A 23,512-nucleotide genomic window follows, 5' to 3' on the forward strand; every position below is an offset into this window, starting at 1 on the left:
AAACATATTAAAAAAGAATCTAAATTTAAGAAAATGCATATGTATTTTTTGACTTTTTTGAAAGAGGGGGGATCACCGTCTAACAATGGTTAAAGACCACGTTCAACAAAGACACGTTTTTGAATTATATCTGGATGGACATCGGCTCTCCAGCGGCCGATTGGTAAAGTCGCTGAACACTGGTAATTTGACCTGGGTTCGATTCCAGGCGGACGGGCTGGCTGCGTGGGTGTTTCCGTGGTTTACCCTATGTATAACGCGGACACGAGTAAGGTATTTCAAGAAGATAATCCCTGTCTTTAAGCAGATAATACTCGCGTGCTTTGTTATCAGATAAACCAAACCAAACCAAACCCGGGTGATTGATTATCAAAACAAAATCATGAAATAAATCAAAAAGTGAGTGCAAATAATAAACGAATTTAAAGTAATTTTAAACAAAAATACAACGCCAATAAAGTGTAAAAATGTTCTAAATAATTTTTTAATCAATCATTAAGATAAAGTCTTCTTCGACGTGACCTTAAAAAAATCATATTATACAAAAATTAAACAATATAAAATTAAAATTCTCGAAATAGGAAACAAGAAAAACCTTTGGGTAAATTTAAAGTAATTTGGTAAATATTAATATTTTTCTAATAAATGTTTTAATTTAAGAAATCAAAGCTGTTGGGTAAATGTTGCAAAACAAATATAATTAAATTTTAAAATCAAACTTTAAGGAAACGAAAGGAGGTTATTTTACAAAGTTTATTTACCTAAAAGTAAAGCAAATAAGAATCATAATCTTTGCTCAAATAAAATGTTTAAAAATTGAGGATACAGAGGAAAAACCGTATTAAAGAACCGAAATAAGCCTAAATTTGAGAAATAATTTAAAAGACATTAAGAAAATGGATTAATAAAATAACAAAAAATGAATTAATTAAGTAATAAATTGAATAGAATGGGAAGAAAGGAAATGAAAAACGTGTTTAAAAGGCTGTTCATTATATCCATTGGAATTGTTCCACAAGATTGCAAAGAAATGAGATGCGATATGAAGAATCGAGTTGAGTTGTAGTACTGTAGTTTGATAAAATGGGAAACAAAAATTCAACAACTGAGCTGAGTTGTATAGATGTCGCCTGCAAAAGTTAAAAATGAAAATGAAGGAAAGGGTAAAAGCAGTGGTGAAATTCTTAAGTTTTATTACAGATGTAAATGATTAAAAATTGTAAAAAAATGAAAATTAATAAAAAATTAAAATTAAAAATGAATTAAAAATTAAATTTAAAAATGAAATAAAAATAAAAATTGAAAATTAAATTAAATTATTAAGCTATTTTGGCAGTATAAAAGCACTTAAAAAGGTGTAGATAAGAAAAAAATCGTATTTTTAATACGAGTAGTATTGAATTATAATACGAGTTGCACTAAATTTTAATAATTTAAAACAAAAAGTAGTTTGCATATAAGGAATAGAAAAAGTTGTGGAAAAGAAAAAGATAACTAACAATTAAAAGTCTTCACTTGTTTGGCTTATAATAGGATTGGAATAAAAATGGCGATTTTTTAGCATCAGAGAGAAGGGCTATTTACTTAATTACGTGGAGATTTATAGTTGTTGCGCTCCAGTAAATACGTCCAAATTTAGTTTAGGTATTTCTTATAATAAGTAACAAGTAAAATTAAAACGATATAATACGTAATTCTGGACTAGTAAATTAATAATGTTGAGAGGAATTTTATTATTAATATGTGTAACTTTGGGATATTGAATTTTTTGATGAACAACATCAAAAAATTCTTAAATATCAGTGCAAATATTTTTAATTCTCGGAATCTGTACGATAATTGTGCGGAAAATTATTTTTTGATGCATTTGGATTCTATTTTGTTAGTTTAATGATGTGGAATTAATGGTTTTGTTTCAATATGAATTTATATTCTTCCTGTTAGTTAGTTTTCCACCACTTTTGATTTAATTATTTTCTCTTAATTATTTAATTTATTTGGCAGTATGCTGTGCGACTTTAATAATTAATAACCTTAATTTTGCAATTCTTAAGCTCTAGTCTATATATATATATATGCACACATAAAGTGGAAGTTTACATTATTTTGTGCTTTTATATGTCTTAAAAGCATCTGCCTTCATTATTTGTCCGAAATGGACTGGATTATTTGGGTTACGGCACAACGTACGAAGGCTGTCTGTCTAAGAGAAAAGATATTTTCGTGGAAGATAGTTTAAGAAAAATTCATATTTGCTTTAAACATTGAAAAAACGATGAAATCTTCCATGCAGCCAGCCTGTTTCCTGGAATTTCCTGGAGTCGAATAATCAGTGATCAGTATTTTTACCGCTCGGCCATTGGTGGGCCTTTGCTTTATTTAATGACCAACAGATATTAAACAGTATATGCCAAATGAATGTAAAACAGTTTATATAGTGAGAAAATATGCACGAATTTCAATATAAAGTCACTGTAAATTTGCAGAGTACATGCTGCGCCAAATTATCGATTGATATCATCATACTGCTACATATAGCTGTGATAAAATTCTTCGCATAACTGTGATTCTTCTAGAACAAAACTGCTACTCTTCTCTTATAACAGTTACTAAATCTTAAAATGACAATGCTTCATGTAGTATAATCCATTTTTTGACAGCAGAAATAAATGAATTGAGATGAATGTGTTCTTTCTTTATTACAGCATTATTTTATTAGCTGGCTATGCAATTTTTTTTTCCTTTACAATTTAACCCCCTGGATGTTTCGTCTTTTTTAAATGTAAGAATAAATTGAGCTAAAAATGGTCAAAATTAACAGTGTCGGATAAAATTTAGAAGGTATGAATCGAGCATATTGTAAGGCATTAAGAGATTCGTTTGCAAAATTGTTCTTCGCATATTTTTATGACTGCTATCCAAGTATATTAATTTTCTAATGCTTTCAGGAAGTCAAGGTTATCAAATTACATAACCATGGAAGCTAGTATAGATGTCAGTCGTTACTTAAAATTCGGATGGTTAAGTCAAAATGAAATTAAGCTAAAGTTATCGATTGCATGATAAAAATACCACTTAGTGAAATCGAAACCCATTAACGGAATTAGCTGCTTCTTGTTTATCTATGTGAAATCCAGTGCTCCTAGAAATCATTCTGAAAGTTGTTGAGAGACTACTTCTGCGTTGTTTCGACGGAATGAATGTTGATTTAAACTTGACAAAGTATTGACACCACGGATATCTGAGTAATTGAAAAAAAAATCGTTTAAATTTTTTCTCAACTTAAGAAGCTAAATTGCCTTTCAGAAAAGGTGTATTGTAACTATTTTAGATCCCTAATGATTTTAAAATATGTATTGTGATCTGCTTTATTTCCAACAATAGTCCTTTACCCGAGTACTTGTATTTAAAGCTCATTTCATTATATTTTATTAACATCGTGAAGAAAACAGGACTTGAAATCAGAGGAAGTTGAAAATACACTATATCCGCGCTCGGAATCGAACACGAAACCTTGGGATAATTGGCTCAGTATGCTGATCTTTTCAGAAAATAGCCATGAATACATATCCTTATTCCTTAGAGCTTTATGAATATTAATATTTTCCAGTCCTGAGATTAAAAAATTAACTAATAGCAGCAAAAGCATCAAAAGCAATATGTACACCAAATAAAAAATTTTACAAAATTAAGCATCTCTGTTTACATTTAATTTTCAAAGTTTTATTAACATATAATAAAAAAGAGATCTAAATAGTCTTGGTATGAAATGGTTAAAGTAGGACTGGATCACCAGGAGAGATTTCGAAGTCAATAACAATGGTAATAACGTAATACATACATTAAAGTTCAGCAATTCTTGATTACGCTTGTGTTTAGTGTCACAGCTGATGACGTTGCATATTAAACTCCCATCGCGAGAATATCAATTTTAAATGTTTTTTGTGTTATTTGAGTTTCTGTACACTAATTCGAAAATACCATAATCATCTATTTATTTGCTGATTTCAATGAATATGTAGAGACTATATTACTGTAATAAACTGTAATTGCTATGAGACCAAAAGAAATCTTGTGACAGCGTGAGGAGAGCTTTAAGTACTAATTTTAATTCACTTTTAAGCTATTTTCAGATTCCTCTATCGTATTTTTGTGATGTAAGTGGTAAGCAGTTCCAGCTGAGAATGAAAAGAACTGAGATTGAAATTCTGGCAAGGAGATGCAAGCTGCTTTCGTGTTAAAAATTAAATAAATAAATAAAACAAATTCTAATGTTCTCTACAAACCCTAATAGTTATTTCAAAATAATTATCCATTTAATTATATTTCCTTAAAATCCCTTTTAACTATGATAAAACAGATTAAAATAAATGTTTTTTTAGCAACAAAGGTGTAGAATAACTGTATCATATATTGTATATTATATACTAGGATATATTGTATCATATATTGTATATTATATACTAGGATATATTGTATACTGTATGCTAAGACATACGCTACTGATGATTCTGAGTTACAGTATTCTATGAATATCCGTAATAGTAACCATGAATGGGATTTAAATTTCAAAATTACTTTCCTTAAATTTTAGTTTAACCTTGCATGTGATATCAATGTGCCAATTCGTTGCTGGATAACGAATTAGCACATCCATAACGAATTGGCACACTGATATTGTTGTTGGATGAATTGGTGCACTGATGTTGGATAACGATTTGGCACTTAATTCAAATTATCCAAAACTGTATAAGTTGAATGAAGGTATCGTTTAGTTGTAAAAGAATGCTAACTGCATGGTGTTAAAATACTTTATCAAAATGAATATTTTTGAAAGCTTGATAGAAGCTCACTAACTTAACATAATGTTTCACTGAATATGATTATTTTTATCAGGTGAGTTAGGATTTTATTTCTGCAGATTTATGAAAAATAAAAGGGATCAAATTAAGCGTTGTAAAACATATTATAGCTAATGCAGTCATTGAGAACCGTCTTACTTTAAAATGCTGCATAAGTTGTAAGGAAGTTTAGCCTCCCTCAGAGTTTGCCTTCGGGTTGTAATTGGTAGCACGTCTGGCTGACAATGGAAAAAGTCGGAATTCGAATCCCGGCGAAGGCATTGCTGATTTCTCACGTTTATACCTCCAAAATTTCTAAGAAGACTCTAAAAATAAGTGGTGAAAATAATAAGTGGAGATAAAAATAAAATAATAATTATAAAAATAATAAGTGGCCAGACTAAAAATGTAGCGAACGATGCTTCGTCACCAATTGAACTCGCCGACTACGTCTCCTCCCTCCCCAGTGACCTTTTAAGTTAATGCCAAATGTAAAGAACTTTCGTCTCCCTCACGATGTGATTTTGTTGTGTAATTGATAGCACATCCGGATGGGAGTAAGATGATTCGTAGTTCGAATTTCGGCGAGGCACTGCTGACTTTTCGAAAGTCTAATATACTCTACAAAGTTAGATCCGAAAATAGAGATACTTTGAACCAAAATAGTTCGGAAAGAAATCTTGATTTGTTTATTAAAACTTTATTATATACTTCCTTGAAGTGCTTAAAATTTTCTGATACAAACTTCGTCTAATTAGTATGTTTTCCTAGTTATTAATATTTAAATGCTGTAACATTTAGACTGATTTTCTATAACCAATTATATTTAAAATTTATTATCTTAGCCTGCATTTATGCTATTTTTTCAACCCATAATTAACTACATTATGTTGAAAAAATTGAACAAATAGTTTAAAAAATGTACTTTAAAAAAAAAGTCTCATGTTTCAAAAATATTGAAGCAGGCAAACGCGTTGTGAAACCTTTCTTCTCATTCTTGCAGAAGACATTAAAAAAAAAAGGCTTGAGATGAAGAAGCGAAGGGCGTTTATAAGCAAAGAGTGGGCAAATATTAATTTATGTCATACTTTTGATCCACATGTGAATAACAAAATAACAAATAAATTGATACGCATTTATGTATCTTTGTGGTAAACGGAAAACGTAATTGCGGTTAAAATTATTGAGATTCTGCATTCTTAGAGGATGCCTCATCGATACAACAGTGTTTTTTACGATGAATCATCGCATCTTCCTCTAAGGTGCTCTCGCAATATAATTGGTAGCACTTTCAGCTAGCAATAGAAAAAGTTAGTAAATGCCTAACCTTTCTCGCCGCCAAAAAACGTTCTCGCCCAGACTCTTAATAACTCCACAACTTTATTCGGCAAAATAATGTAAGCTAAGACTATTTACCCTTAGAAACAAAGAGTACCGTATAATGTCAAGACCCAAAATAATCCTTATCTTTAACCTGAATATACCTTAAGCAACAGACTAAATATTGGTAGACACATAGACATTTTCTTTCACAGAAACTACCTTTTTGGTACATGATGGTATTTTTACCCCATATGCCTTCTATTATGATTATTCAAAAAATTTAACTCAAAATTCATTATCAAGTAATTGAGTTTTCTGTTTAATGCTCGGATCTTCAGGAATTAAGAATTTAATTGCGATAAAAATTTGACTTTTACTAAGTTGTAAATGCAGTATTGGAAGTTATGAGAGAGCTAGAACAAATGTCATCTTAACGGCGCACAGTGGCTAGATTAGGAAAAGTCTTCCGTACACCAGGATAAATTTTTAAATTTCTATTTTAAAATATATTCTGCTAGTCAGAAATTCAGAGGGCAGAAGCAATCGTAAAGAAGCGCTGAAAATGAGGCAATACACATGCACAAAATAGCTCTAAAATCGAAAAGGAAGAACATAGTACCTTCTCTGATATGTTAAGTGAATCTTACAAAGATCGATAACGTGGCTAAAAGCCGAGCATCTTTCTTTATATCAGAGTATGGGAGAAAGGGAAGGCCCACCAGTTGCCGAGCGATAAAGTCGATGAACACTGGTAATTCGGATGGGAGAAAGAGAAATTTTCAAAAATCACCTCATCTCGATCTTATGTATATTCACAAGCTCGATCTTTAATTTACTAATGTTTTACTGTTTCACCCTAACCACCAGATTTAAAAATCCAATAACTCCAAATCCAGCGCTATTAACAAATGTAAGCGATTACATATGCAAAGTTTCGTACATTGAAACCCGACATGGAAGTTATAAATAAAAGCAGAAACATACAAATACTTGTATAAATTTAAAATGTCATTTTGCATCTAAGTTTTCCAAGAGTACTTTTTGAGATATAGTTTTCTTTTAAGTAAGACTTTTATATTATTTCGATGTGCTCTATTTTACTTGTAGTGTAACTTAATGACACTCTGATGCGCTTTATTTTTGTCTTCAAATTTCCATTTTTTTATTATTCTATCGTTATTCTGAAAGGCACCGTTATGGAAAAAATGCTTCAATCTGTCTAGTTTGGTCTGAGCTAATAATAAAATATTCTAGAATAGCCAGTATTTCCATGCGTAATCAGGCGAATTAAAAAGTAATTTTTAAATTCTAATGTTGAAAATGTAATGAAAAAAGTACCATTATTATCTACAAATTTAAATGAAATTCACCCTTGTCGTTTTGGGTGATAAGAGTGGGTATTTACCTATAGTTCATGACAGATGGTTACAAATGTTTGACGATTATTCACGACTGTTGATTACAAATATTTGATAATTTAAATCTGAAATGTAATAAACTGTGGCGAGATTAGTATTCATAGAGAGAAAGCATTTAATTAATATGCATGTATACCTGACAATCATACCAAAACTATGAAAATATATAACTATTTCCTTATGACAAATAATTCTCAAGTTTTGATTAAAAACTGAAAACAGTAACCTTGAATTGATCCTCAGTATGTCTTTTTTAAGTACATTTATGTTTTGTCATACACTTTAATATCTACAAGAAAAATTGCAGCACAGGCGTATTGCAAAAGCACAAATGAAATATATGTTTTTGACAAAGCAGTATTTTATTACATCTTTCAGATAACTGTCGTTACAGATTTTCCTTCAAAGCTAATATTTATCTAATGAATTAGTTAATAATTGTACAAATAACTCCTTGAAATATGGCAAGAAGTCGCAAAAAATTTACGTATAAACCTGAAAGCATGATTTTCAATAAGATAGCTAACATAAAATGCTCTAAATTATTTCGCTGCAATTTATTATAAATATCCCTTTTCGCTTCTAGCCAGGATACCATCACTGTCACCATTACAAATCGGAACTTAAAAAAATCTGAAAACGAAATAGATACTTTCATATGCTCTCACTCTCTCTCTGTGTGACTTTATTACAACATCCATTGCTTGGCAGGAGTCTAAATAACATTTTTTTATTATATGATACCTTAACATAAAAACGGACATTTCTTCACATAGCAACTTTTGCAATTACCACGGGATATTACTCACGTGGCAAGACTGCAGATAAAAATGAGAGAGAAATGCACTTTCAAATACGCACAAATCCATCATTTAGCAGTTCTCTGATATGTTCATTCATCTGTTCATCATTTAGCACAGATCCATCATTTAGCAGTTCTCTGACATCTCAGAAGTCTACGTCTTCATGACTGTCCTCATCGATCTTCATTGCAGGCGACAAAAACATTGATAATGGCAATTTCGATCTTTAATCCTCTTCCATGACAATAAAATTCTTCAGTATGGTATGCCCACATAGCATTAGATGTGCTTGTTATATCATAATTCAATTTAAAATCCACCCGAATTCAGTTTAAAATTCAGAGAGTTTTTTCTCGAGAAAATGCCACTCCACTTAATTCATCACTAAGTCATATTAACAAACAAAATATATCTTGTTTGGCCAAGCGATAGCATTATAAAATGCAAGGCTAAAATCAGATTAAATGCTTAACTTCCATTATGTACATTTGTTGATGAAATTATTTTCAGTCTACCCAGCCATCAATATTTTAAGCCTTACCTTATCTTAAGGTATCAGAAATGTACCTTAAATATATTTTAATGCTGTTATTTAAGTTAATTTTCAATTACTTTTCGCTGTTAAAATCTCTGATGTTATACTTTTATCCGTGTAATTTATTATTGAAAGAAGATTTGACCTCAGCAGTATAGTTTAAAATTACAAACCGAACACAATGTTTTAAAACGTTTACACGGAGTTTCTGGCCTAACTCGAAACAAATACCTTTTTAGATAAGGTATTTGTTCATACTTCTTAAATGCTTAAAGAATCCTGACGGGATAAAAGAACTGAAGGAAGAAGTGTTCGGTATCTTCTTATTCAATGATCACAGCGTTCTTCAGACGGCTGAATCTCTTGCATTCGATTACTGTTCAAAGCAAAATATTTAAAGTGACGCACAACTAAGAATAAAGATTAATTTAAAAGTGCAAATCTAGGCTTTTCATTGTGTGTAGATGTGTAGCGACTGTGTAAAAAACGAAGAAATTAGAAAACGAAGCATAGATACTCATTTATCCTCGATTGTTTACTGGCAATAACATTTATCTGGAAATGAGAAAGCAGGGCAGTATGCAAGTAGAAATTAAGATTTATCTCATAATTTATTTAGACTCTACAAAATTTAGTTTAAGTACAAACTATTCTTGAAAGTAGAAGAGGATTTTGAACATAGATAATTTTTCCGTTTTAGTTTGTTTCATTTTCATATTCAGAGCCGTGGCGTAGGCAGAGGGGGCGGTCCGCCGCCGGTGTCACATATTTTGGGGCGGATGTTTTCATACGAAATGTAATTTTACAGTAGTTAGTCATATGTAATAATCGAAGCGGAGAAAAGGGTTGACAATCATTGAATTGGATTACAGAAGCTCATTGCGTTTATCTCCCTAATGGAAATGATTCCTTCGTGAGGGCAAAAGCTCTCTACGAATGATTCAAAACTGAGAACTATTCATATTCATATTAAAAAAGAGAAACTGGCTAGTACTGATGTTACACGTAGAATAAAAGACAAAGACACTCCGTTGTTTAGGATTTAATCCCAGGTTAAACTACTAATAATCAGCGGTCTTATCCACTCGAGGTGAAGAACTGCGAGATGTTGAATCGTCATCACAGTTTTAAATATTGTAATACTACTGCAAATGTTCCTCTCAATTTTTAAGTGTTACTTGTTATGGAACTAACGTTTTTTAAATTCAGATCTATTAAGAAGCATTTGAGGTCTAAAAATCAGTACTTTGCGTTTAACAAATCTTATTGTAATGTCTATAGAACAGAAGCTGGTACAAACAAACATCTAGAATATCATTGATGATTTTGCTAGCAGAAAAACAAGCAAAATAGTGTTTTCGTACATACGTTGGAATGAATTAAAGTTTTATTTTTAAAGTAAACACATAACGTTTATTTATTTCTCCATATTTCGTTTTTACATTTTATACCTTTTTTAGGGTGCAATGGGAAGGTAAACAAACGGATCCTCCCGGCCGGCCCAAACTCTGGCTACGCCACTGATTCAGAATAGGAAAGCAGAAATAAACTGCTAGAAGTTTCTGCTGATTTTAGCAGGACTTAAATAAAATTAATGTTGTGTTGTTTGAAGACGTAAATTATCTCTAATTGTTACTGAAGTTCTTAGAACTTAAAAATTATTAGACTTGAAGTTTTATTTAGCACTTCATAAACCTTAAAAATGCTAAGTGCGTAATATTCAATACAGCACAAAATGCTACGAATTGGATGATTTTATATTCAAAATCTACGTAAAGCTAACTTTGCATTTTGATCTAATTTTAAATAAAACGCTGGTTGATCTAAAAACTTGCTCATTTTTCGCTTGTAAAATACCTTTAGCCGTTTTAAACCTAAACTAAGAATAAACGAAATGCGTTTCTTAAAGTTTTAAAAGTTTTATTTATTGGATTTTGCTGCTCACGACATTCTGAATAAAAACCTAAAAAAATATTCAGATAGTTAACTTTTGGTCAGTTTTGTATACTTTCGAATTAACGTAAATTTCGTACAGACCCTTAGTAACTTATAATTATGTCTGTAAACTCTGACTTAATCTTCACTTCGCTCCGAGTCGGATTACCAATTAATCATGTACGGTTCACGTACCCTCTTCTGCTTTCATCTGCCATCTCATATTGAAACAGAGTATGACAAATTGCAATATTTGATCAGAATGATGTGAAAAATAAATTTTAAAGAAGGATAAATTTTGTAGTCAAAGAAGAAAAGAAAAGTAAATAAATAAGTAGAAGTTTAATATAATTTATCATGTTACGATCATTCTTTTGACAAGAAAAAGTTGACTAAACAGAGAAAAAGGAACCTTGTAAAAGTTAAGGAAATTTCAAGAGTAAATGAAATTTCTAGACAAATGGGATTACAGCTTAATTTTTGATATTGAGTTTATCTACATAGTTATTTTATTTTCATATTAGACAAATATTCATTCCAAATTATTTTATTTTATTCATTGATTTAGAATTCCACTTAAACTGCTCAATTTTATAAATGAGTTGCTGCATTTAAAATACATCTTCATTAATTTAGAGTTCCAATTAAAGTACTCAGTGTTGTAAATGAGTTGCTATATTTAAAGTATTATATGTATTATATTAAAATTTAAAGTATGTGTGCATTCAAGTAGCAACAAATATTGTTAAGTATAGGCTGCAGTTCATTTACTGAACTATATTAATTTAACAGTATATAACGCCTTAAATTAAATAAACGAATAAACAAATACGCTTCTGCTACCAGATATGACGCATATGCACATTTTTTATTCACTTATTAAATTTCGTTTGACGTAGTTTAATATCTTAAGATTAATATGCTGCATAAGCGTACAGAAATTTAAATGAAATCTTTGCACTGGATAAAATCTCTGCCTATTTATAGTGTCTTTTGTTGTATTATATTTTCTGTCAGTTAAGAGGTACACTACAATATACCTGTGAAATTCATCAATATAAATGACAGAAAACGCGAGAGAATGGCTACGGCAAATTAAGGTTCTGCGTTTCTTGATCGATATTGATACCCAATATGAACTCTATTAACAAAGATCAAAAGAAATAAACGTGCTGGTATTGACCCCCTAGATAATATATGGCATGGTTGATTCCAAAACATACATCTGATGCTCTCTGATATGGGATAATATTACGTTTCTTGCATTGTAATTAGTTCCCTTGTTTATTGATACTCAATATGAACTCTATTAGCAAACATCAAAAGAAATAAACGTGCTGGTATTGACCCCCTAGAGAATTTATGGCATGATTGATTCCCAAACATACTTCTGATGCTCTCTGATATGGAATAATATTACGCTTCTTTCTTTCTAGTTAATTTGTTTAAAAAAACAAGATTTTTTAAACGAAAAAAATGTTAAGGGAAAAAAAAGATGAACCTATGTTTCAATACAAAATACAATTAGTGTTATTTAATTACTATAATACTGTTCAAAATACTGTTAGTATTATTTCAAATCCTAATTTCTTCTAACATAATTCGAAATATTTTGAATTATAGATTTAAAAACTGAAAACTGATTAGAATTGTGTAGTTTTATGGAAATACCGAATTAATATATCTTCCACAGTCTCTGAAACAGAAGCCCATACATTTTATACTGTACATCATATTAAATTGGCTTTGTTACCTTATTTTTATATTTCTTTATCCTTTTCGCCAATCTGTATTTTCTTATAAATTGCATTCAGCATTCTTATTGCAACCAATACCGTTTTGTCTTTATCATCAGGAATGTGAGACAAACATTTGCAAATATCAATATCATATTTCCGCAGACTATCATTATTCTCTAGTTAAACTGTTTATATTTCCTACCGTATTGAGCCATGCTTTTCGTAATATGCTTTCCGTACATGAGCCATGCTTTTCGTAAGCAAAACCCTGATCGAAATTTTAAGTAGTATATTATCCATTTTGGTAATATGATTGTTAAAACTCTTAAAAGCATAAAATATTTTCCTGTTAATGAGTGGTAAAATTTATTTTACGGCAAATTCTACAAATGCTTTTCGTTGTTATACCAGTGACTTTTGCAACTACCAGTTAAAAATGATTTGATTCAAAAACTGTTTTGTTGCTAGCAATTACCTATGCTTCCTTTGCGCAAAGCAAGAAAGTTGTTAATTGAATAATAAAAAAAAAACTAAAGAACTAACTGACTAAATAACTTTCTAGCTGCGTTTGTGCGCTGGTAGTTACAGCTTTAGGACGATTTCTTTAGCGCAAAATATTTCTTCCATTTGTTTCACGGGGAGATCACTCCACTGCAGCCCGTTGCATTCAGAGACTTCCCCTGCTTCAGAATATCTCTAGAGTTCATATGTTCTTATTCGATTCCCTAAATTCTAATCTTCCACTTTTATGTGTAAACAATATATCCGTATATTCTCTTTCTCTCGATGTTTACATGTATATGTACACTTAACAATTATGAGGCATAAACTTTATTAGATATAAAAAGTGTAGGGAACTATCAAAAGAAACTGAAAACGGCATGCCTTTATTACTAATTTATAAATAAATTTCAGGACTTGCAAAGTAGGAAGAAGTTTAAGATTCAGAGAGACAAAAATAAGTAAACCATCGCGACACCTTAGTTAAGGCAGAAAGATCTTGGATGGGAAAAAACTTTTACGTTACAGATGGGGAAGGGCGCATAGGAAATAAAGCGGAAATAAACTAAAGAAAGAAAAGAAAATTCGAAATATAACTGAGTCAAAAAGAGCAGAAATCGTAATATTTTATTTATTTATTTATTTTTCTATTCATTTGCTTAAATTCAAGTTAATGATTAAAATTGAAAACCAAGGTGTTTGGGTGGTGACTTAATTCCTTATCTACCAGCCTTGCTCTGTCACTTGGCAATTTGTATAATCTATTTTGTTAATTCTTATAATCTATTTTGTTTATCTGTTTCCTTAATTTCATTTGGCGACTTTACTTCAGTATTAAAAAATTCATTCTATAATATTTCGATCATATTTACCGAATTTTGGATTTTAAAAAGCGAAGTATTTTCGATATTTTCGTATACGCGAGACTTAGGCAGCTTGATAACAATATCCGAATGATCGCATTAACCGCAATCATATTAAGCGGCATCTATTGTAGAAACAAATGAACTAAAATATATGCCGGAGTAAAATGTAAATACAAATGGTAATTCAATAAATCTTAATGCTAATTAAAATAGTATATCTTGCTTACAAAATGTTAGAGTACTGCTCAAAATGGGGTTTCACGGCAGAGATCGGGAAAATATAAGTACGTGATTTACTGCAAAGGTATACCAGCTAGGAAAGTAGGAAACTAGTATCTTAAAATAGACTGGTGCATTTCCTCTCCTTTATTATTGTTTAAGCTTCTTCTATGGTCTCTAAAATTACATCATGTCCATTAAGAAAGTATGCATGTCACTTTAAAATATTCAGATATCATTTGGTATTAAGTGATGCGACTGATTCAAATTGCTAGCAAGTAACAGTTCTCTAATTTTCTTAAAACATGAACTCCTTTGGATACCTAAATCAGAGTCTCTTAGGTAAAAACGCTTGTAATTACCTAATAAGTATAATTAGAGTGAACTTGAAGTAAGCCGTTATGGTAAATGCATTTTTCAGGGTATTTCAGTAACCTGATGTATATTGTAACAAGCTCATGATAGATTACTTTTAAACAACATATCAATAAGTTAATTTATTTTTACTTTTTGCATTAGGCCTTTTGAAATAGAAAGATGAAAAATCAACTGTGCGATCGCCGGGACTTGAACCGCAAGTCTTTCAGTGTTATTGGACGTGCTGATCATTCACACAACGAGAGCACGCATGAGGAAATATGACAGTTTCTCATAAATTTGCAAATTTTTCCCAGATGATATACTCATCCGTTACAGAAGTCTTAAGATGATGCTAAAAAAAGTAATTAATAAAATATTCAATCAAACGATACTTGTGTATCCCTGAAAAAGAATGCCTACATAGAGTTAACCATTAAATAAGCGCTTGAATATAGATACACAATATAAATACAGTTCGTTTGTGACATAGCATTTTTTAAAATCTCATACATAAAATTGTAAACGATTTTCTTCCGTTCTCTGATGCTAACTCATTGTAAAATATTCTAATTTTGATCTTTCGGCATGATAATATCGTTTTAGTAGTCAACATCTTAAATTAGTTTTAATAACACCCCCTCCCCCCAGTGAATGAACACTCGCCCGGGAAGGATTCGTTGTAAATTTCCGGACACATACGAACGACTTACCTTTATATGGGGGTCGAACTCTCACACTGAAGTTCGGGCAAACAATCAACCTCCACTAACGACTATGCCGTTCAAAAAGACAGATCCGATGTAATGGTATTCAAAATTTGTATTCCATATGTATTAATATCGTGTGCCTTCAACTGAAAGTTTTCTCAAAGATTTTAAAATCTTATAATTTAATAAAGGATTATACAGTCTTTTTAATAGCGCAATAGTTTTTATTAAGAAATTACTTATAAGTTGAAATGAAGCATTTTTTTAACAGCAAACAGTTGTCGATTATACATTCGCCTGGAATTATGGCCAAACCCATTAGTAAATTAACCGTCTTGCCGAAACATTTTGCACAGAAACTACCACAGAATCGGCAGAAATTACACCTGCATCAAAAGGAAAAGATGATACTTCAACAACCAAGCCTTACATGGGAATTCAACCCGCGCCCTCCAACACTCGCACTCAGCTTCCGCTGCAATATCGCTCGAGGTGGATGAATTGAATGAAGCCGTTGATAACTTCGCATCTTCAGTGGTAGGGTGACTGAAGGAACGAGTTTTATCCTGGATTACTGCAGTTAAGCTGACCAGAATCAAAATTAAAGAAAAAACAACAACATGATTTTGATAAATGATTTGTAAAGTCCTCAAATTGTCATTCTTGGAAGCGGAAGAAATTGTGTAGCTGTGATTTTCATAATTTTCCCTATATGTAAAGTTAAGTGTAATCTGTTTTCTCTCAAAACGTTTTCCATTGAGGACCTATGTTTCCTAGGTCGACGATTACTTTACTATAATTAATTAATAAATCTTAATTTTTTTTTAATTTCCGTTACTTTAAGCATTACAGCTTCATTAAATACGTAATAATAGTTTAATAACACCTTTGAACATTAGTAATTCGAAATATTTAAAAACTTAATAAAAACTTCCACTAATTCGAAACACATTTAAGAACAAAATATTAATGATACATGCGAACAACAAACTAAATGCCATTATTACAGTATCTTTTTATATTTATTATCATATATGTATATTCTTGAAAATAATTACAATAATTTGCTTCATAAACATCTGTTAAATTCTCTTTTTTTCCATAATAATTGAAATGAAAGCACCTTTATAATTTTGAATTTTTATGAAATTTTAAGAAATAAGATATATATATAAAGTAGATAATAGCACAACTATTAGAAAAAGAAACTAAACAAATGTAGCTTTTAAATTAAATCATAAAATACAGGGCGAGCAACTCAAAACCGGCTTCACTTTTCATTTCATTGCAGCGTGAGTGGGGCTGGTTTTAAGTTGTTCACCCTGAAGTAAATAGTCTAGAAATACTAAAATAAATTTTAAACAATTATTTAAATTCGATATGTAAAGAAAACCATAAGTTAGACACAATTTATATATTAACTTACACTACATTTGTTATAAAATGGCTTATCCTTTTCTTATAGTCAAAATATTCAAAAATTCCAATCAAATTATTAAGATTAACAAAGAAAAAAAAAATAATAAAAACGTAAAAAGTTCTTATATTTCTCAAAAGATTAAATAAAGGAAACTATTCACTTACTCCATGCATTCTTTGCATGTTACTATTCCCCACAGCATAGTATGTAGTAACAGAAGATAATAGATACTATAGGGTCTTTGAGTTTTCATAGCTTCCATTTCGGCTCCTTAACCTAACGAAAGATCTGCAGCTCTAGTTTAACAATACGGTTTGCTCTTAAGAAGTGCCGCGCTTCGCCCACAGATGGCAGTAGAAATAATTTGCCAATGGACCAATAAGAGGCGGCAGTTCTGCCGCATCAGACGGCGCTGCTTTGTAAACTGATGATTGTTACATCCACGTGGGGTAAGTTTTGGTCGGAGGCAACTGCTGGAAATGAAGAGTGATTTCTCCTGTCATAATTTTCCCTCGTATTCGACTTTCTATATAAGATGTGCAAAGAATAGATGCGCTTATCTTTCTTTACGTGTTTCTAATATAATCATAATAAATGAATTTGACATATACGTATTTAAGAAAAAGTTCCTTGAACGATAACTACAGTAATTATGTAATTATGGATTTAATTTAATTTATCTCATCGTCGGTGAATTCAATTAATTTTCGTACATCTTCATTTTAGTAACTACGACGCACATGATATGCGCAAAAATATGTTATTTATATTTTTAGATTAATAGGCAATTTGTTTGAGCTATGCCTCAATTTCTCATTTAAAAAAAGGGGAGAACTATTCATATAAATGCATAGTAAGTTATCACGTTATAGATACTTAACATGTTTTAAATTATTGTGACAATTTTCTTCACGGTAAAATCATTTGAGGGTAAATGTAGAATTATGTTTCGAAGCCTCCTTAGTGTTGCTTCCGAATAGCAACAAATGATAATAACAGCATAGAAAGTTACATAACATTCTTCTTGCTACATATGAGTGAAATTCAAAAGAAAAAAGATGGCCAAATCAAAATTAATAATTTTACTTTTGATATTATTTTATATTTCATTCGCATAATGTGATGAAACATATGATCTAATAAATAATAAGCAATAAATTATGTAAAATAAACGAAAAGACAGCCACTGAACAAGTAAATATTGCCATAAACCTGTAGAGACATTAGGATATTTTTTGGAGGCCGGAGAGATGAAAAATATGCCACCGCCTTCGCCGGGAATCGAACCACGGACCTCTGGAATACCGGTCCAGCGTGCAGAACCACTACACCACGAAGGCAGGTTAGAAAAATGGGAGAAATACCTTATATACTCCCCTTTTTAAAGAGCGACTGGGGTTTTCAGGGGATCCAATCGCCAAATTCTGGGTGCGGAGAATCATCATCCACAACCCTTTTAGTTCGGGCGCCACTGTAGAGATATTAGGATTTTTTTTGGAGGCCGGAGAGATGAAAAATATGCAACCGCCTTTGCCGGGAATCGAACCACGGACCTCTGGAATACCGGTCCAGCGTGCAGAACCACTACACCACGAAGGCACGCTAGGAAAATGGGAGAAATACCTTATAAACCGTACCAAAAATAAAAAAGATACGAACACATTTATGTAATTTCTAAATATTTTCGTTTTTTAAAATTGGATAGACAATCAGTGTGTAAGGAAATATATACCCCAAAAAATTGCCATAAATAAACAAAAATAAAATAATTTTCAAAATTTCTATCGAATAGAAAGAATTAAGCTGAGGGAAGTACACGAAACGCCATAGAGTCAACTGCCAGAGTAAAAGGTAGCTTCTAGAGACTTTTTAATATAAACTAACTCAAATAATTTACATATACATCCAGGGAAAGTTACTGAAATACTCATATAATAGATGAATGTCTACTATATCAGTGTTGCGACAGCTTTCATCTAAGATACAGAGCTTAAATTGCGCCGAAGTCCACCAGAGCCCGGCTCCGGTATTTCTTAGTTTTGGGGACATAACTTAATTTTAGCCGGAGCGAACCGTTATGTAACTGAATAATTATTTCAGTAGAAATTAGATCTCGAAAATTTTATTTTTAGCAATAAAGTTATATAAAAAATTGCTTATTAAATTTAATTTATCTCTTTACATTTTATTTAATTTCAATTATTTAATAAATAGTAATTAATTATGAATTAATTTAATACTAATTATTAATATCAATTAAATAATTTATCAATTAATTTGATACTCATTAACTATTTAATTTTTTAATTATTAATGATTTTAATAGTCATTTTATTTATTTATTTACTCTTGTTCCTCTTTCATGACGGTCTTCCATAGAGCTCAGGCACTTCTACTTTTAGGAATTAAGCCCTACTAAGATATATATATCAACAAAATGAGACTTACACCATTTGAATGTTTTTAGTAAATTTAGTAGTAATTTCATTCTCATTTTTTTCAACTACGCAAGAAATACGCGTAAATAAAACAGCTAAATGCTTTGCAACTCGTGTGCAAGGGCATGCAGAGTTATAATATATCTATCTCATTTTGATTTTTACAAAAGAAAACTACTTTCTTTATGTGCATGTGTTTTGAAAAGAAATTTCAGAAGAAAAATGATGACGGTTAAGTATTAATAACTAATAAATTACAGAATTTTCAGTTTGGGATGACCGCAAGACATTAGTAGTTCGACTCGGTTTCAAATCCCGAAGGACCGGCTGGCTATATGAGTGTTTTCTTAGTTTTACCAATGTGTAGTGAAAATATGAACAACTTTCCTATAGAAATCTTCTACGAAGCCATTTTGTCTCTCCTTAGAAATATAACGGTTACGTATCTTACTGCATTTAAATGAACAAACAAAATTTGATTAAGTAATACAAGTGAATTGATTAAAATTTATGAAATCTAATACAGTATTAAAAATTAAGTTGTCTTCTTGATTAAAATGTAATTTTTCCCCCCTCTGTTAATGCTTTATGTTATTCATAGCATTCTTTGTGCTTTAAAATGCTTATCTCGACTGAGAATGGAAGATGAGACTTGAGTACTTCTATGATTATGATATTTAACAAATTTCTAAGGGTTTATTGATGAATTTGATCACTTGTATTTATGAATACTTAAAGAATCAGAAATTTCACAAATATACTCACTACAGTGTTAAAAGGAAGAAAATTACATAACATGAAAATTTTTAAATAATACTAAAATCAAATTTCACAGTGAAAAGCTAACAGATATTTATAAAAGTCATGCAAAGATTTTGGTTTGTATTAACACCTTGAACAGTGTTAATGCTTTCAGTCTAGGACAGAATATGTCAGTTCATAAATTTGCGCTTTTTACGTCGACGTCGCATTCTTGCGGTTACTCTCTACTTCGACAATAACATTAAATGTTGCGATAAAATTTTACAATAATGTAAAGCTTGCGATAAAATTTTACAATAATGTAAAGCTTGCAAGTCTCTTTGTAAATTTTTCAGACATTCTACACTTTTTTCACATTTTTCTATTTTTTTATTATACAATTTTACATTCAAAAACAAAATACGTAATAACAGTTTATGCTTTTAAAATTAAAATACTTTTTAAGATGACTTTCAGGTTTATTTAACAATAAAAATTTCATTCCCCATAAGGCAACAACAGATATTATATAATTTTATGGTTTTTTCTTCTAATATTTTAATTTGTTTTAGGATTTATAAGGATAATCTAGGGTTCAGGATACCAACTGTTATGCGAGATTCATTCCCTTTTCCCTTACAAGTTAAACCAGAATCTCTTTCTTCACTAGTCTTTAAAAAAATTAAGCAATACTCTTAGGGAAATTATATGAAGTTAATTCCAATTTTTTTAGGCTCAATACTTTTCAGAAAAACAAATAGTTTATTTATCTCAATTTAAATTAGAGCTTCTTAGCCTTTATTTTCTTTCCGTAACAAATCAGGTTGTAAAATATTTGAAGTGAATATAATAAAATATTCGATGTGAAATTGTAATAAAATTATTCAAAGTGATAAATTTGTACTGCTTTCATCAAGATTTAATTTTTAAAACGCACTTTTTGAAATTCAGCCTTATAAAATAAAAGCTTACCGGATAATGAATAGAAAAGCTTAAAGTAGAAATGTCTTTCGTTACTCCATGAACTTCTGCTCATTATATTACTATTATTTTGTCATATTCCTGTTATTACTATTATTACCTAACCTTGATTTCTTTCCGTGGGGAAAATAAACTCCGTATTCCATTTTCCCGAAATTTCGCTGTTAATGAAAAAACACTCTGAGATCTCGATTATCCCAGCTAATTGATGTGTTAATAACTGATGAACGAATATAAATCAAAAGATGGTCTCGTAAAACTATAATTAACACTATACGGGGAATGTAAATAATAAATTCTTCTGAAGTTTTAAATGAACAAAAGGCAATGCACTCTTCCATTTTAGAGTTAAGTTAAAATAATTATAAAATTTATATCGATATTTAGTTTTACTACTAGAAAAAGCCTGTAAGTCTGCTGTGTTCATTTTTTAACAGTCATACTGATAATTTTCAGACAACGTAACAAAACACCAGGTAAACTATGATGTCTTTAAATTCAAGTGCAGTTGTTTTCCCTATGTACTCTAATAGCACATTACCTGCCCATTTCAGTGCCCCACCGTCCCCATATTACAGTATGGAAGAAAAAACAAACAAGATTATTTTCATGCCTTAAAAAAAATTCAAAACTTACAAAAAAGAAATAAGAAGGAAACTTCTACGGAAAAAAATAAAGTCATATATCTCTGGCATAAGGTGCAAGCAAGGGAGTGTTGATATTGCATATGGCGTTGGAAGTTAATCATTAAAATTTTCCGAAACAAAACAAAAATTTAAGTAAGTTAAACCCATAAATTGGGAATGTGAGGCAGAGAAATTTTATTTTCAAATGGTTTAATACTCCTAAATTAGCTCTGTCTATACGTACTTTAAAAGCACTCAATTTATTCTCTTGAATATCGGTTCTATGAAAATCTTAGTAAGCTTAATAAACATCACTTAAATTTCCAGGTCTCATGAAAGACTTATATACTTGACCTATGAAATATTATATTATTTCAAACTATTGCATATATACTTCTCAGCAATTTAAATAAATTCTCTTAAATTTCAGCTTTCAAACGAAAATTCATTGTTAAGTAATATTATTGGGTTGATGCAAAAGTTCGTCTCGTTTTTTGGGATTCCAAATTACGAATGATTTGCGTGGTACGTCGTATATGACGCTGTGATGACTAGAACTCTCAGCCAGTAAAACATATATCCAGAGCGTATAGTATATAAACATGGCAACATGCTTGAAAAAAAGCAAATTTATCGTAAAAGTATTTCAAACAGCTTAATACTGCAAAAACTAGGAAGAATATCAGACACTGCTTGTTGTACAAGATTGATAGAATCAGTACTGCAGCTCAAGCATGCCGACACATTCGTTAATTGTAAGGAAGGATGCGTTTAATGATAGCTCAATGTCGTGGCTATTTCCGAAATTAAAGGAGGAAGGCAAAAGCTGTAAAGCTCATCCACGTTCTGGACATCTTTCAGTTTCTTATGAGGAAAATTTGGACCAAAGTCATATCAAATGTTTCATATGCAACTGTTGAGGAATTATTCCCTACACAGATCAGCAACCGAAAGACGAATGCACTTTTCTGGGTTTATCGCAGAGCTGGATCGGTTAAGTTCCGCTTCAGTTTCTGGAAAGCAACAGCAGGGGGGAACAAGTACCTATCTTTCTTTGCATTCTTTTCTTTATTTGTCTTGCCCTTTCCGAAAATGAACCATTTTTAGAACGAACTGTAATGGGTGTTGAGAATTGGGTACCCGAACGTAATATCGAATATCGAAGGACTGAGTTTCCTGTAGTAGAGCGTGCTCCATTCACTTTAAAAAATTTTTACATGACGAAAAGATTTTATTAAGCGTACGACAGGATATAATGGAAATAACCCACATCATCAGTGTTTGGAGGACCACAAATTTTTGTAACAATCGGAAAAGCATTAATGGGTTGGTTACGTGAAAGCAAATTGATTTCAATTGATTTCACGTAACCAGCCCATTAATGTTTTACCAATTGTTAGAGAAATTTGTTGCCCTTCAAACATTGATGATGCGTAAGATGCATCATCATAACTAGCATATTTTATATATAAAAACATAACTAGCATATTTTTTAAATCTAAATCAAAGGATTTTTATCGACGAGGGATTAAGCTACTGCAAAGCAGATGGCAAAAGATCATGCTAAATCTTGGTAGTACGCGAATACATAATATGCATTCTACGTTTGTTGTTGTTGCTCGCTTTTCTCTTTAACGTAAACAAACGGGACACACTTTTGATTCAACCTTATGTTATTCATACACGACTCTATCCTTAAACTGCATAAACAAAAAACAGATTTAGAAATGAACTTATGTATTGAACTGTTTCTAAATTATGTTAATTCGACTTTCGTGTTTTTTTCCCATTTATAACATTACTACCTTTCCTTAGAAAGACTTTCTTTCCTTCAAATAGGCTTCGAGTACTATCAATCATTAGCGGCCAGTTCTCAGTGTAATGCAGCAATTAATTAAGGAGACCATCCAACCGATTAGAATCATGTTTTGTGTTTGATTAAATAGTGTTTGCGGAATAAAGGCATTTAAATTTTACCAAACCTCAAAGTAATCTCGAGAGGTTCGTGGCAGAGAAAAAGGACTACTGGCTCCTCAGATTCCTAACTCCATATACTTAT

The 23,512-nt window shown here is 30.9% G+C and overlaps 1 protein-coding gene and 1 non-coding gene across 2 annotated transcripts in view; both read right to left on the bottom strand.

Annotated features, from left to right (window-relative positions):
* Window positions 1-16,989, bottom strand: part of LOC118195799 (glycine receptor subunit alpha-1-like) — a 151,622-nt gene extending 134,633 nt beyond the window's left edge. The window contains exon 1 of the mRNA XM_085808674.1: window positions 16,832-16,989. Within this exon, the coding sequence (XP_085664800.1) occupies window positions 16,832-16,929 (98 nt within the window). The 5' untranslated portion in view covers window positions 16,930-16,989. The remainder of the gene's footprint in view (window positions 1-16,831) is intronic.
* Window positions 16,990-17,933: 944 nt separating this feature from the next.
* Window positions 17,934-18,007, bottom strand: TRNAT-GGU (transfer RNA threonine (anticodon GGU)). Its single transcript has one exon. It is a non-coding gene; the product is annotated as a tRNA-Thr (tRNA).
* Between the last annotated feature and the right edge of the window lie 5,505 nt (window positions 18,008-23,512).

Source organism: Stegodyphus dumicola, chromosome X1 (assembly GCF_044657685.1).
Source record: "Stegodyphus dumicola isolate Sdum_Otavi_A_Nest chromosome X1, ASM4465768v1".
Taxonomy (NCBI): domain Eukaryota; kingdom Metazoa; phylum Arthropoda; class Arachnida; order Araneae; family Eresidae; genus Stegodyphus; species Stegodyphus dumicola.